This window comes from Vombatus ursinus, unplaced genomic scaffold (assembly GCF_900497805.2).
Source record: "Vombatus ursinus unplaced genomic scaffold, bare-nosed wombat genome assembly UNPS02015406.1, whole genome shotgun sequence".
Classification (NCBI taxonomy): domain Eukaryota; kingdom Metazoa; phylum Chordata; class Mammalia; order Diprotodontia; family Vombatidae; genus Vombatus; species Vombatus ursinus.
Genome location: NW_020955184.1, coordinates 79,261 through 96,898, shown reverse-complemented (window position 1 = coordinate 96,898; position 17,638 = coordinate 79,261). Strand labels below are relative to the sequence as shown.

General features: G+C 35.7%; 1 protein-coding gene across 1 annotated transcript in view; it reads right to left on the bottom strand.

Moving 5' to 3' along the window:
- SEC23A (Sec23 homolog A, coat complex II component) overlaps nucleotides 1-17,638 on the bottom strand; it is a 64,249-nt gene that overhangs the window by 24,370 nt on the left and 22,241 nt on the right. The window contains exons 9-11 of the mRNA XM_027847421.1: nucleotides 11,592-11,707; nucleotides 5,040-5,163; nucleotides 1,507-1,587 (exon numbers count right to left, since the gene is read on the bottom strand). Coding sequence (XP_027703222.1) covers nucleotides 1,507-1,587; nucleotides 5,040-5,163; nucleotides 11,592-11,707 — 321 coding nt within the window. The remainder of the gene's footprint in view (nucleotides 1-1,506; nucleotides 1,588-5,039; nucleotides 5,164-11,591; nucleotides 11,708-17,638) is intronic.

Below are 17,638 nucleotides of genomic sequence, written 5' to 3'. Positions count from 1 at the left end.
ATAATTCCTTCTAGAAAATTATGACAAACATGAAATGCTTAGAATTCAGTAGATTATAGGAGTAGACTGTTCTCAGTTGCAAGTAAAACAAGTAAAATAACTCTTATAGTAAACCTGAAAAATGTTTCAGAATTACACATAAGGAGAAGTTTATAAGATGAATTCACACATAACCTTCAAAATACTTTATTTCAAAAACATGAGCAAAAACAATGTCAACTGCAGAAACTAGGTACAACGTATTCAGATATTGTAATGCATATTTTATAGGTAAGTAATAACTAGGGCAACCCATATGGGAACTACTGGCATAATGTGTTGCAATGTGTTCTTAACAAGCAACATTTCAAAGAGCAATTATAACTATTCTTTTATAAAAAAAGACAAAATGTTTAACCCTAAACAGTCTAGTACTTAAGGAATATCTGGACACTTGGACAAACTGGAATAGGAACACATAATATGGTGAGTCTGACTTTCAGGGGAAATTGTTGGCACTCTGCTCAAAAAGGGAACTGAAAATATACAGTTTGACCTGGACTAACTTGGAGATCACTCAATTACAGGACTTCCCTAATCCCCCAAATTGTTAATGTTTTCTGTCTTCTCAAATTATATTCTGTGTAAATGCTATCTGCCAATACAATGTAAATTCCTTGAAGGCATGGATGATCTTTGTATCCCCAATGTCTTGCGTGTAGCAGGTGCTTAATAAAGTTTTGTTAAATTGAAGGTAAAACAATGCCTAATTCTGATTATTCAGAAACTGATATTCTGAAGTTGTTTCTCCTCTTCTGCCTAGTTTGAGCCATTTTATTGTTCATTAGTACCTCTACCAGAAAATGGGAAAGGAAAATGAAAAAAAGATAAAATTCAAATTTATCAAACCTGGCTAAATTGACATAGTTCTGAGAACAGCTGGATAAGAAATCAAAACTTATTTTAAAAATTTATACAATCTGTGAATTTAAATTATTTCAATTAAAGGTCAACAACATTTTAAAAGTGGGATACCAAGTTGGCAATCCTATTCTTCAGGTATGCTGAGGTGACTTTTCAAAATTCCTCTTATGGAGGAAGAGGAAAAAACAACAGTAAAGATATTCACAAGGGTCATAAGATAATAGATGGAAAGGGGTAAGCAACTCAAGAAGTCATCTACTCCAGCCTGCTCATTTTACAGAGAAGGAAACTAAGCCCCAGAAAGGTTAAGTGACTTGTTCAAAGGACAAAGAGTTCAGAGCTAAGATTTAAACCCTGATCCCCTTACTTCAAATTCAGCCCTCTTTCCACTATAATGAATAAGAAAATTCTTGCTCTTTTTATACCACCTAATGCAGGTGGACAGAAGAAGGTATGCTCTATGTTACATAAGTACGTTCCACTGCACTTGGTACAAAATGTGTAATAGTCACTTCACAAGGCCCAAAGAGAAAACCTCGAATCTTTGCTATATTAGTCAGGGCTCAAGATTTAGTTGTGCTTTCTATTTCAAAGCTAACTTACATTTTCTGACACACAGGGTCCTTTAGAATTGAGAGACACACAGGGTCCAATTGCTCCTGAAATCTTTATTTCCCTCGAGGTCTGCAAAAAAGCAAATGACATGCTGAGGTATGGTTAACATTAAACAATATTTAATTTCTTTATTTTACCCTGATAAGAAAAAGTAACATGCTCATATTCAAGAAAGTTATCAACTGTCACCTCTATGCAAAGGATGCCTAAATCTTTTATCTCTAGGCTAACTTCTCCTGTCCTTTATTTGTAACTGCCTATTAGACATCACCACCGGAATGCACTGATGACATGATTTACATATGTCCCAAACCAAATATAAAAAGCATCATACCTCAAACTTGCCCCTCTTCCTAACTTTCCCCTTTCTATCAATACCACTGTTCTCCTAAGGAAGTAGGCCTGAAACCTAAGAAGTACTTCTGAGTGTTCTTTCCTTCACCCTTTCATCACCCCACATCAGTTAACTAATGTATCCTATCAATTCTGTCTCTAAAATAGCTCTTACATCTGACCACTCCCCTCTACCACCACAGCCACTGCCCTAGGTCAAACTCTCATTATCTCCTATTAAGACTTTAGTAACAGCCTCCTAATGAGATTCCCTCCCTATAGCCTCTCTTTTTCCATTGAGCCTTCACAAAGCTTCCTCTCCCAACTCTCTTCCTACCTGTCAAACTGGTCCTTCCCAGTCTCCTTTACAGAATCATCATCTTTGTCCCTATGCACAGGTGAACCCCTCTAACTTAGAGCTTAGAGTTCTGTCCAGGGTCCACTTATCTTTCCTCTCTACACTCTCATCAGCACTCATGGACTTAATTGTCACCTCTCTGTAGGTTATTCCCATATACAACCTTAGTCTCTCTCCTGGATTCCAGTCTCACAACACCAATGGCATACTTGAACAACTCCAACTGGATGTCCCATAAGCACCTCAAATTTAGCAAGTCTAAAATATAATCTATTATATTTCCCTAAAAGTTACACTCTTCTTCCTAACTTCTCTATTTTTGTTGAAGGTACTACCACCTTTCCAATCACCCAGTTTAGCAACCTCTGCATCATCCCTGATTGATTCTATGCTTTCCCCTACCCCTCATATCCAATCTGTTGTCATGTCTTATTAGCTTTACAACCACAATATATCTCTCATCTGTCCCCAATTTTGGGTATAATGCTGTTATTTTTGGCTTAGGACACACTCAATTCATGTTAGCAGTTTTTTCAAGTGGAGATATCCAGTGGAGCTCAGGGAAGAAGGTGGGCCTTCACCACTCTAGTTCAGGCTCTGATCACCTCTCACCCCGACTACTGCAACAGCCTCCTAACTGGATTCCTTTTTCCAATCCTTCTTGCACATGGCTAGCTGCCAAATTTATATTTGTAAAGCACATGTCTGACCATATCACCTTTCCACATGAGAAATTCCAGTGGCATACTAGAACCATACTAGTGGCCTCTAGAATCAAATACAAATTCTTCTATGGGACTTTTAAAGTCCTTCAAAATCTGGCTTCTAATCTGCATTTCCAATCTTAATATATATTATTCTGTTTCACAAACTCCACATTCTTGCCAAAACGGACTGCTTGCAGTTCCCTTTGCATTCTATCCCCAGTGTCTATGACTTTGCAAAGGCCATAACTCATATTTGGAATACATTACTTCCCTTCCTTCCACCTCAAATAATCCATAACTTCCTTCAAAGCTCACCTTAAGGACCATCTCCTCTAAGAAGCTTCTCCTAGAAATAGTTGCTAGGGCCCTCCCCCTAAAAAATATATCACATATATATATTATATTTAATTATCTACATACATGTTGTTTCCTCCAATAACATATACGCCCTTTAAGGACAAGGACTATTTTGGTTTTATCTATGAATCCCAAGCACCTAGCACAGGACCTGCTGCATTGAATACAGGTTAAATTCTTATGTATAGATCTAATTACTTTCCTTTCCTCATTAAAAACCATCAGAGGCAGCTCCTCATTCCTTAAAAAATAAAATACAAACTCCTTAACCTGCTATCTATGGTCATCCATCAACTGGCTTTAACATTTCTGTCCAGTATTATTTCAAACTATTTTGCCTTCAAATCATCTCCATCCTAGCAAAACCAAATTATTTACTGTCCTGTCTTTAACCTGTTTTTTTCTCATTTTCATATATTTGTGTACATTATTCTCCATTATTGAACACAAGGACCCCAGAATCCCACCTCTTGAAATAACTTCCTTCCTTTCAAGACCACATTCAGGAATTGCCTCTTCAGTGAAGCCTTCTTTTTTTGGGGGGGGAGTGGGTGGGAAGGGCAAGGCAATTGGGGTTAAGTGACTTGCCCAGGGTCACACAGCTAGTTAGCATCTGAGGTCACATTTGAACTCAGGTCCTCCTGACTCCAGGGCTAGTGCTCTATCCACTGCGCCACCTAGCTGCCCCTAGTGAAGCCTTCTTTGACCTCTCCCAACCAAAAATGATTCTTCACTCTTTAAGTTTCTCATCTCATTACTTTGTTTCTCTTCTCTACTTATCAAGTTCTAACTTGCATCATAGATTTTTACATATATGCCCTATTATCACTAGATTTTAGACTGTTGACAGCAGAAGCTGTGTCATTTACATCTTTGTATCTGTAGCACCTAGCATGATCTTAGGCTACCATAAAGACAGACATAGCATAAAACTACAGAAATATCACATTTTGAGTCCTGTATTTAGTTCAGGGCACCACAATTAAGGAAAGACATCAATAAATTAGAAAGAGTATCCAACCTGGATGGTGAAGGGCCTTGAGATCATTCCCTATGAGGGCTATCTATCCCATGTATGCAAAGGACTATCATGTGAAAGAGAAATTAGACTTGCTCATCACACCCCCAGAAGGCAGAACTATAACAATGGATTAGAGTTAACAGAGAAGGAGATTTTGGGTCAATGCAAAGAAAAACTTCCTTAACACTTAGTTCTGTTTTTAACAATAATAGATTTTTTTTGACAATTTCTAAAAACTCTTTAGGGCTGTTCAACATTTGGAATTTTTTTCAAATTATATGCTTTACCTTTTTTAATACTTAAAATAGTACAGTTATCCCTTACACATAGTGGGGGTTAGGTGTGCAGTGCCCCCATGATATGGAAAATCCACATGAAATTTTTTGGCCCTCCCTTCATACCAGAGAAGTCTGAATTATGAAGGTATTAAAAGATAAAAATATGTTGATGTTATACAATTATATATGTGTATCTATCTATATCTCTCTCTATATATATATACACATACATATACACACATATCATGCATTTCTGAGTTTCTAAACTTTTTCTGTGTTGTCCGCTGGCCTTTGCCTGTCCGAGGCTTCTGCAAAACTTCCAAAAAATTCCCATTTAACTTCTTACGCTGAACCACAATATATCAAAACCACTATAGAGAAAGTCAGGATGTGGAAGGGATAACTATAGTAATCAGATTCCTTTCTTGGAAACACATTGTATATATTTTTTTAGTTTTCATTCTTACCTTTATTTCTAATGTACCTCCAAAGCCCATTTTAAATTGTCCTTGCATATCTTTGGTAAAGACTCTTTGAAAGGTCTGCTTGAATAAGGAAGTATTGAAAGAATCTCCCATTACCATGTACCCTCTGAATGAAAAGACCAAAAAAGCACTGTAAGAGGCACATTTACTAAAACAACATATGCTGTAATTGAATGAAATCATAAAATTCAGGCTTTATATCAAAAATAAAAGATAAGATTAAATTTTTATTCATAAACTTATACACTATTAAAGTCAAAAGGGATCTTAGATATTATCTAGCCTAAAGCTCCCATTTTACAGATGAGCAAACTGAGATCCAGAGTCTCTTTATCTATTTCTAAAATAGGTATTTTTAAAGAATATAGTCACCAAACAAATAAACAAGTCAGTCAGTCAATAAACATTTCTTAAGTGCCTTCTATATGTCAGGCACTTTGCTGAGTACAAACAAGGATTACATAATGCACTAAGTAGCCTTTTGGACAGCTTATCAAAACAAAGATGATGATAAAATTAAAAAAACCTTCTTAAGCTTCAGTTCTGGAAACACACCATATATCTTTGGAGATAATTTTCACTAAGCATCTTAACAAAAATAATTGCAGCTCTAATTTATATATTGTTTTGAGCTTTACAAAGTTCTTTCCACAAAACAACACAGTGGAATAGGTAGCACAAAAAATAGTTTCCCAATTTTAAAAATAAGGAAACTGAGGCTCAGAGAGATTAAGTGACTTGAAGAAAGTCCTAGAGCTATCAAGTGCTAGAGCCAGGATTTAAACATAGACTTCCTGGCGCATTGTCCAGCACTCTTTGTACCGCACATAGGCAGTAGTATATAGTAATGAAATTTCTTTAATTTCATATTAGGGAACAGTAGCTATAACTGTAAATGGGTAAAATATACCTTTCATAATGAAAAATCCTAACTCACTATTCCAGTCAATTCTTAAACATCACATAACAAGGTCACAAGAACACTATTCACAGACTTTCTTCTATTCTTCAGTATGAGTAATACCACCAATATAAGTATGGAAGTCTATATGACTTGGTTATAAAAAATGGTATTATAATCAAATTAGAAGAGCAAGGAAGGAAAACTGTCAAAACTATATGTAGAAGAGATAATAACCAAATGAGATAGAAGGGATCACAGAAAATAAAATGTACTATGATTACATAAAATTTTAAAGGTTTTACACAAAATCAATAGTTAAAAATTAAAAGGGAAATAGTTAAATGGGAAAAATCTTTATAGTAAGTTTCTCTGACAAAGGTCTGATATCCAAAATATGTAAGAAACTAATTCAAATACATGAGAACAAGAACCATTTCCCAATAGGTAAGTGGTAAAAGGTTACAAACCAGCAATTCTCAAAGGAAGAAGTACAAGCTAGCAATATTCATATTAAAAAATGCTCTCAATTATTAATAATTAGAGAAATACAAATTAAAGTATTCAAACTCACCCCATATATCTCATCTGTTACCAATCTTGTCATTTCAACCTTCACAACATCTCTCATACACATGCACACATACATATGTGTGTATATGTATATATATATAGATACACATACACATACACATACAGATAGAAATAGAGATATACATATATAGATAAAGATACAGATATTTTTTTCCATTCACATATCCATCAACCTAGTTAAGGTCTTCACCACCCAGACTATTTCAATAGCCTTCTAACTGGAGTCACTACCTCAAGGTGATTTTTCTAAAGCATAGATAGGTCTGAACATGTCACCATCCTGCTCAATGAGTTCTGGTGGCTCCCTATTACCTCCAGGACCAAAAGTAAAGACCTCTGTTAGGCAATGAAAACTCTTCAAAACCTAGCCCTTTTCTACATTTCCAGTCTTTTTACACAACTTGATTCATTTTACTAATTCCTGCCTCCATGTCTTTGCATGGACTGTCCTCCATGCCTGGAATGCTCTCCCCCCTCACTTCTCCCTCTTAGTTTTCCCTGGCTTTCTTCAAGATTCTGCTTATGCAGAAGGCTTTTCCCAGTCCACCCCAGCTGTCAACACCTTCTCTTCTCAGATTACCTTCCATTTACCCCAAATATTTCTTGTATGTAACTAGTTATTTACATGTTGTCTTCCACATTTGCATGTGGGAGGTCAGGGACTATATGTTGCTTTTATTTGTATTTCCAGCACTTGGCACAGTGCCTGGCACAAAACAGGTGCTTAATAAATGTTAACTGAATTGAATTGACCTACTGAAGTTCCCATTCATTTCCATTAAGTTGGCTAAACAAACCAAAAAGGAAAATGACAGTTGTTGGAGGGACTACAGGAAAATAGACACACTAATGCCCTTTTGGTGGAGCTGTGAATAATACTGACATTCTGGAAAACTATTTAGAACTATATCTTAAAAGTCACTAAACTGTGCATACTTTGATCCAGAGATACCACTAGGCCTATACCCCAAAGAGATCAAAGAAAGAGAAAAAGGACCCATGTGCACAAAAAAAATTTACATCAGCTCTTTTTGTTATAAGCAAATAAGTGTGTGTGGGGGGGAGTGCCCATTAATTGAAGAATGAACAAATTATGGTAGAGAAATATAATGGAATATTCTTGCATTATGAGAAATAATGACAGGGACTATTTCAAAGAAATCTGGGAAGACTTTTGTGAACTGATGCAGAGTGAAGTCAGCAAAATCCAGAGAACAATGTATACATTAACATCAACTTCGTAAAGAAAAATAACTCTGAAAAACTTAAAAATGCTGACCAATGCAATGACCAATCACAACTCCAAAGGACAAATATGATGACGCATATTACCCACTTCCTGACAGAGGGTGATAGACTCAAGATATATCATATAGATATATACACACACACACACACACGTATATGTATATATGTACGTATATATATACGTGTGTGTGTAGATATATAGATATATATAGAGAGAGATATATATACAGTTGGACATGACCAATATAGAGATTAGCTTTACTTGAATATGTACATTTGTGGGGCAGCTAAGTGGTGTAGTGGATAGAGCACCGGCCCTGGAGTCAGGAGGACCTGAGTTCAAATCCGGCCTCAGATACTTGATACTCACTAGCTATGTGACCCTGGGCAAGTCACTTAACCCCGACTGCCTTGCCAAAAAACAAACAAACAAACAACTGAATATGTAGATTTGTTACAAAGGTTTGTTTTTTGTTTTTTTTGTTCTTTTGGTGGGGCAGGGGAAGCTTAGCAATAAGGTTGCCAAAAAAGAAAAGAAAAAAGATACATTTTTTTAAAATGCAGATTAAGGAACAGAAGGCTAGAAGTAAACACAGACAAGCAAGGAAACACTGAAAGTTATATAATGATCTTCCTCTATTCATCAATTTGTATAACACTACTAGCAGAAGTATGTAAGATAAATGCAAATAAATTTATGGCGTCTAAGAGTTGGCTTTACTGATAGAAAAAGGCTTACTATTTCTAACACAAATGGATAAAAATTTCCAAAATAATGGCAGACATTGGATACTTAAGAAAATAACTGTCTGTTCAGCTGACTATTAGAAAGAAAATAATGCTCTACGTAAAGCTACTTTTAAATAAATGCAGAACACAAGAGACATGCATACGTTACAGCTAAAAATATAGAAGTGAAGGAAAAACATTTAGGAAGTCGAATAATTTTTTTTCTTTAAGTCATCTACTGTCAAAACCAACTAACTGACCTAAGAGAATACGCTGGCCTTGATTACTGACATTAATAAATGAAACCGATATTGAAGATACCTAACCAAAAAAAGAGGTGGGCCAGCCATATTAGGAGTTCAGGGATAACAGATGGTCAGGCTCCATGGTAATAGATAAGCATAGTTGGCATGTAACAAGTCTTATATTTCACATCAACAAACCAGGCTGAGCAAATGTAGCTAAATATCAACAAATAAAAATCAATCAGAATAAACAATTATTCTTGACAATAGAAGGCTGAATAGGCAATTCATAAATTTGCTAAGTGCTCATCCCTTATTCTGACCATTAGCCAGCATTTGGCATTTAGTTAAAACATCAATTTGCTAACTATAACTTTTAAAGCCAATTTCTCTTCTGATGTAGTTATAATCCCTAAAAGATTTCTGGTGCTTAAAAAAGTTTAACATACCACCAAATCACCTATCAGTTTCTTCATTTATAAAAGGGAACAGTTGTGCTACTAGATGACCTCTAAGGTACCTTCCAATTCTAAATTCTATGAGTCTACTACAAATGACTTACATTTCACAACAATTTTTAAAATTGGGCCCATAACTCTTGCATTAAATATGCAAACATTGATAAAGATAAAAAATACAATTAAATTTAAAATCATATCAACCTCTAAATTTTATAATTTATTCTAATTATAGCTATCCATAGGTAAGTCAAAACCTCTCTGATCCTTCTCTGATCCTCAGTAAGCTCCCCTGAAAAACAGGATAACAATACCTGTAATACTTATATCAAAGAATTAAGAGCAAACAACTTAAGTGTATGAAGTACATTATACACTTTCAAGTGCCACAAAAATGTCAGCATAAATGGGTAGGACAAAGGCAGGTGGTGGGGGGAGGAGAGGAAAAGGAGATCACAATGATGATGATAGTTAACATTTAAATAGTGCTTTAAGGTTTGGAAAGTACTTTACATATGTCATCTCCCTTATTCCACACAACAACCCAGTAAGAAAAGTGCCTTTACCATCACCGTTTCGAAGATGAGAAAACTGAGGATGAGAGATATTAAATTACTTGCCCAAGGTCACACAGTTACTAAGTGTTTGAGACAGGATTTTAACTCAGGCCCTCCTGACTCTAGGTGCAGCAGTCTATCCACTATACCACTATACCACTATACCACTTGGCTGCCTCCAAATAAAGTGCTAGCCTTAGGGCAGGAAGCCAAGAAGGCCAGGGTTCAAGTCTCCGACATACACTAGCTGTGTCAACCTAGACAAATCACTTAACCTTAAGTACTCAGGCAACTCTCTTGAGACTTGAGTTGCAGAGAAAGTGCCAACCTGCACTATACCAATGAAATCATAGGTCTAAGTCACTATCTCCATCCCTATGACAAAAACAATTCAGTTAAATGTTGTGGATAACATGATATTGGTTAGGTCAAACCCCAGAATGCTGTAGTGCCTGCTAGACAAAATACGTAACCACTCTAAAGAGTTTGGCCTAACCATCCACACAGGAAAAACCAAATGGATGGAGAATATCTACTGAAAATTCATCATGAAATGCAGTTAGATGAACAATGTACAAAGCATATCCATCAGCATATATAAATCTTGGCTAGACAACGAGTTAGGCACAGAATTAACCAGTGAAAGGACAGTAAGATGGACTGTCTTCAGAAGATTACAAAATGGTTTCCAATTTCTATAAGTATTTCTGCATGATGAGTGATGGGACCATACAATATCCAAAGAACTAACAGTAAGTATCACAGAGCAACAATGGAGAGGTACACAATGGATATAAACAGATTTCAAAACATAAATACAAAGAAAAACAAGAGTAAACAATGCCATCAAAGAAACATATTAAAAAAAATGAGCTGGTCACATGGCAAAAGCAAGCAATAACTAATGGATTGTCTGTGTGCTCCACCGGTATCCTTCAGATGTCAGGAGAAAGTGGGGAAGCATGTTGGGTAGACTCCTGTCACACAAGCCTCAAGTCACGCAAACTGGGCAGGTTAAAATTGGTTTCAATTCACACCACTGGAAGTTACATCCATATATGAAATCACAAATTCATTTAAGTATTTGATTATAAACAGCTAACAATGAAATCAAACTATCAAAACAACATTAGATTTTTTTAACTGGAAGACACCTGAGAGATTAACATTTTAATGACGAGGAAATTATGGCCCAGACAGGTTGAAAGTGACCTACTGAATTTCAGCTCACTGTAGCAAATATTCTGACAGCTAGATAGGGCCATTTAGGGTTGAAATCACAGATTACACAAGCTAAGTTTTGAGACAGTATCTCTCAGAATTAAGAAAACAATTATACAAAGTAAAATGATAAATAAATAGCTCAATAAATATTGCTTTAACATTTTATTGTCCTATGGAGGTAATTTCTGTTTAGTTAATGTTAGTTATCTTGTTTTTAATTTAAATGTTTATATTTTTATTATAAAATATTAAGTACATAAAGTCCTAATCTAATAACATGAAATAGTATTAATCAAATTCTACTGTACACCAAATGGTTTCTATGTCTAGGTTATATACTCAAAGCTACTTAGTTATCACTACCAAAAAACTGAAACCCACTTATAATAACTGATAACAGAAAAATGTGAGGATGTGGGTAAAACTCTTAGCTGGGATCCAAGTTAAGAACTGTCTGAAAAACTCAAATATAATAAATGGAAAAAAGATCATAATGAGTTTTCCCCAAAAATAGTTCTACAATTTGTTTTTTTAGCTCACTTCTGCATTTCAATGGGTCTCAGATTCCAGATACATACCCAGTGAGATTAGGACAGCATTTCATCTCCAGAAGACCAGTCTGATCCAATGCACATGCATAAATATCAATAACATGACCAGTTGTAGCAGCTCGATTAGCCAATGCTTCAAAATGCTAAAGACAAAATTTAAAAAAAAAATTAAATCAAAACAGCATATACATTTTAGACTCATATGTATGCGTATGTATTATATTCATAACCAGGCCAAAATGTGGATAATGTGGCATGGAACAAAAGCACTGGACTTTAGTCAGAAGACCTAGGTTCACAAAATATGTCTGTCACTTAATACCTACGCGACCTTGAACAAATCACTTAATTTCTCACCCAGTTTTCCAATACGTAAAATGAGTAGACTGGACTAGATGGCCTTTAAGGTCCTTCCTAGATTTAAATTTATGATTGCATGAAAATTCAGATAGGCTGTCAAGAATTTGTGTTTCGCATTTAATATAGTTTTTAACCTCCACAAATGTCTTAGTAAATGATATGACAATTTCTCTAACTCAGATTTACTCTTCACAGTTTTCCATGATGACATCTGAATGGTGAAGTCAAAAAAGCCTTGAATAAATGACCTGAATTCTAGTCCCAGCTCTGTTTGTTTCCTCATCCATAAAATGAGGCTGAACTAGATCTGTAAGATCCCTTTTGGCTTAAAGATTCTAAATCATAACTGTAGAGAACCTAGGGATGGACACAGGTCTAAAGGGAAGCAGCTAGGTAGCACAGAGGTAGAGTCCCAGGCCTGGAGGGAGGAAGACTCACCTTGGTGAGTTCAAATGCAGCCTCAGACACTTACTAGCTATTTAACACTGGCAAGTCACTTAACCCTATTTGCCTCAATTTCCTCATCTGTAAAATAATGTGGAGAAGGAAATGGCAAATGGATTACTTAAGAGTCAAACACAACTGAAAAACAAATGAACAGCAAAGGGAAGAAAAAGAGATGGTATTTTAAGTCACAGCAGAAAATAAATAAAATTGTGTCTACATGATAACTAGCCTACTCTACCTGCAGCAAACTAGAAACAAGGATAACTGGATGTTATAAAAATCAGGAGATCCAATGACAAGCAAAAGAGTTATCTAAAGTTTTCAAAAACAAGACAGAAATTCCAAGGTGGGGAAATGTAGTACAGGTCAAGTTGCAGAGAGAAGCAGGCAGGTGAAACAAGCTCAGCCTGAAGCAAATGAAACTTTCTGAAGGTAAAAGAGCTTCCCATCCTTCTACCTCTCTCTTATCTCCCAGCCAGTATCTGATACTAGGAGAATGACAGAATAATTTTTCATGGGTTTAATCTTTTCAAATATACTCAAAAGGGATAGCGAAATTGGAAGATAGAGCTAAATACAGCTTTTTTGGTTTAAAAATATATTATTTTCCATTCCATTTCTAAATGTTTCCATTAGAAGAAACTGCTAAAGAATCTTATTAGTAACTAAAGAACTTAAAACTCCTATGATATAATACATTTTTCTGCGGCTATACTCTCCACCTTCAGAATGCTATTAACACAAATAAAGAAAAATGTTATTATAAATTATAGAACTACAACAGCTAAGCATTCTAAAGGATTTGATAAATTTAAAATCTTATATTAGTAACATACACACCAGTGTCAAATACAAAAGGTATAAAGATTCTGAATTTCTGATTTCTACTTAAATAATCATAATAAGCATACAATAACACACAAATATATACACATCATTATGGACATTATTTTAAAATGTGAAATTAAATCTTAATTTTTCTCTCCACATTCTGTCATGGCAACACTAGAAAAACTATTGCCCCTCCTTCCAATTAAAATAATCATCGAATTTAGAAGCAAGAAGTCTAATGTCAATGTTTTCCTAGATTCCAAGATTCCAATGATCTCCTAGATTGTCAGCCTTGAGAACTCTGAATGTCATTAAATTTGGGTGTCAGGTCTTCTGGTTAAAACGGCTATGTGAAAAGTCAAAGTAAAGAAAAGATCTAAAAATAGCAACAAATCAAATAATAATCAAGAAATCCCAAGTGAACACCCTGATCTAGCCAAATACTGAAGAAAAAGACAGCCAGAACCTGCAGAGCCTCTCTAGCAAGGAAGCCAACATGAGCTCATGTACATAAGTCAAAAGTCTGCTGGGCTAGACCCTCCAGTGGCACCTCAAACCTTCAGTGTTCTGTGCTCAAGGGTCTGGTAGAGAAGAGGTTTTGGGGTGCAGGTTAGGCATAGAGGTTTGGGGGAGAGGTTAGGGCTGCTTAGATCCCGAGAATGCCAAGGCAGAGTCACCTGGAACAAAACCACACACTCAAGCCATCTTTCAGTCAAGAGGCAGTTTACTACAACAACAAGAGAAGCAGGAGAATTCATTTTAGGGAACTTGCACCCTAATGGGGGTGAATCTAGAGCTTACATAGAAAAGGGCATGGGAAAGGAATGCCAAGGATGCTAATTAGGTAATCTAAGGGTTTAGGTGTCTGGGAGCTGTAGATGGGAAAGCATAGGGAGTATACCAGACATTGAGGGAGCTGTTAGAGACATGGATCTAGTGGGAGGAAGTGTCCTTGAGCCAGCCAGGCACAAAAATCCTTGAGCGAGGCACCGTTCCGTCTGTTCTGATAAGGGAATTACAGAGTCAGGCCTGCAACTAGCTGGCAAAATGTATGTGATACATGTATCATGTATCTGATGCTGAAAATTTTCTCACGGGGGTCGAGGTGGAGAAGTGGGGTTGGGAGGCTGGGTTACTTTCAGAGACATGGTCAGCAGTATGGTGTGAGTGGACACAGTTCCCTAAGAAACCCGGAGCACTCTGACCAAGGTAAAAGAAAACACTATGACCTTCAAACTCAGAGGGACTAGAAATCCTCCACTGGTCTCTAATAGTTTTATTTTTTCTAAATTAGGAATCTTTTGTTGTTTCTCTCCCACTTTTCAGTCAGTACCTTATACCCACAACTAGTTTTGCTTAATCTACTTTAAGGCATGCAGATTCCCAGTCTTTCTGCCCTTCTACCTTCAACCTCCCTTTTCTACCCTCCCTACATTTATCAAGCCTTTCCCTAGTTTTGGAATTTTCCTTAACTCATTGATTTCTTGTTCTTTCCTTCTTTTATTTAGTTATCTATTTCTTCCCCTATTTTTTCCTTTTCTTAAGTGGTTAATTCAAAATTTCTCTTTATCTCCTCCCTTTCAACTACTTTTGTTTGTTGGGTTTTCTCTTTTTCTACCTCTTTCTCTAATAAGAATTTCTTTGCTTTGTTCTCTTCGTTGATTTTCTTCCCTTTTTGTCTATTCTGAACTTTTATTTTCTGAATCATCGTCTGTATTCTTTCTTATGTCTCTCTGTGTTCCTCATGGAATTAAAGATTCTAAAATACCAAGTGTGAACTCCCTCTTCCAAACAATTTGCTATTATCTTTGTCGATCTTACCCTTTGCCCCTTTATTCTGTTATGCCTCAACTTTAGAAATATCACTTCATATGAGAAGTAATGAAAAGAAGTATTGCCTCATGGTACACATTCCCCTATATGCCTGATTCCAATTTTACCCCATGCCCTCACCATGATCATTTTCCCATTTGCCATGCACTCTCTTATGTCTATCTATGCCTTCCTCTCCCCCCCCACTTCCAGATGCCACCTGATCCCAGGAATGCTGATTTCCCTTCTCCTTAGCCAAGATGTTGCTCATGGAAACACAAAAAACTCTCTAAAGAAGCAGTCTCCCTGTATCAAATCCTGGCCAATAAGACCCACTGTGAGGTCCCCATTTTCCATTGCAGAATATCTTCATTCCACAGGAGTGTTCTTCAGTGGCACCACCCACCCCACCACCTTCCCAATTCTTATGTAGCCCTTCTTGCTGAAAGATTATAGAAGTTAGCTTTCCTTTGTTGTATTACTGTGAACTTGACTAATATACATTACTCCTACCTGTCAGTCTTGTTATTTATCTTGTTATCTTACATCCCTTACTCCCTGCCATGTACTCTGAGATCCTGTGATATAACCATGAATGTGAGTGAGATGAACTCAACCATAAAACTGAAAAGGAAAACAGAACAAACTAGAAAGCAGATCCAACAGCAGATCTTGTTTACAAGAAGCTTATTTGAAACACCAAGACTCAGACAGAATAAGGAGCTGCAGTAAAATTTGTTATGCTTCAGGAGAATTCCAAGAATGAAGGGTAGCAATCTTGATGTCACACAGGGCAACAGTAAAAACAGACATGGTTAAAAGAGAAGCAGAGAAATGTTATGCTTAATAAACAGATAATGAAGTCAACAGATAGTGAGATTACAACAACACTTAATATATATGCAGCAAATGACATAATCTTTAAGTACTTAAAGAAGAAGTTAACAAAATTACAGGGGAAAATAGTAAAACTATAATACTTGGGAACTTCAAAGCATCTCCTTTTGGAACTATGAACATTTAAGGGAAAAAAAAAATAGAACCAGAGTATAATTTTGGATAAGTTAAAAAACTAGATATGATAAACCTCTAGCAATTACTGTATTAGAACAGAAAGAAAAATAGATACTTCTCAGCTCTGAGTGACACCTTTATAAAAACTTACCCTGCGCTGTGGAATAAAAAGCTCATAAACAAATGAAGCAAAAAAAAAAAAAAAAACCACAACCCTCAGAAATACTGACCACGACACAATGAAAATTATAATCAATAAAGAGATTTTGCAAAAAGCATTCTAACTTCAATGGAATTATTTAATCCTAAAGAATTAGTGGGATAAATAACAAATCAAGGAAAAAGTAAATAATTTTATCAACAAAATGACTACAAGGAGACTGCATGCCAAGACGTTGAGAGACCACCAGGTGACACAGTGGATAGAACACAAGGTCTGGAGTCAGGAAGACTTGAGTTCGATTCCAGTCTCAGATACTTACTAACTGTGTGAACCCCTCAGCAAATCACTTAATTTTTATCTGCCTCAGTTTCCTCATCTGTAAAATGGGAATAATAATAACACCAACCTCCCAGGGTTGTTGTGAGAATCAAATGAGAGAATGGGTGTAAAATGCTTAGCACAGTACCTGGCATATCGTGGGCACTTAATAAATCCCTGTTTGCTTCCTTATATAAAGCATTTCTAAATCTCTATGCCAGCAAAACCCAGCAGAAAGAGACAGAAAAAGAAATTCCATTCAAAATAAATGTGAAATACACAAAATATTTGGGAGTCCACCAATCAAGATACATGAGAATTATTATATGAGTACAACTACAAAACATTCTTTAGAGAAATAAAGACAAATTTCAGTAATTGAAGAGATATTAACTGGCATGTGCTAATATAATAATATAATATTACTTAAATTAATTTACATATTCAGTACCATAAGAATAAAACTTCAAAAAGGGTCACTTTATAGAATTAGAAAAAAGAAAAAGGTGGGGAAAAAAAGTCAAGAATCTCAAAGAAAATAATGAAAAAAAAAGTAGGGAAGGAAGAGAGCCTAGCAGTAGGAGATCTATAACTATTCTACAGACAGTAATCATAAAAACTATTAGCACAACAGTAAATATACAATATATAAAAACAAATGAACATAGTAGTATAGGGTTCAAATAAACCCTAAGGTTCCTAACCACTATATAAGAACTCACTATTCAATAAAAACTTCTAGGAGAACTTGAAAGTCATGGCAGGAATTAGGGTAAGACCAACATCTCACACCAGAATAGCACAATAAGCTCCAAACTGATTCAGGACCTAGATGTAAAAAGTCATATCACAAACACATTGAAGAAGCAGGGAAGGAGATATCTTTCTCAGCTATTAAGAGGGGAAGATCTTTTGACCAGACAATGGAGAGAATGGATCATATAATATAAAAAGACAACTTCAACCATAAAATTGGAAGTGTTTACACTAATGAAAATTATGCAATTAAAATTAAAAAGGAAATGGTGAACTGGTGAAAAATATTCACAACAAGTTTCTCTGATGCAGGTCTGATACCCAAGAGATAGATAGATAGATAGATAGATAGATAGATAGATAGATAGATAGA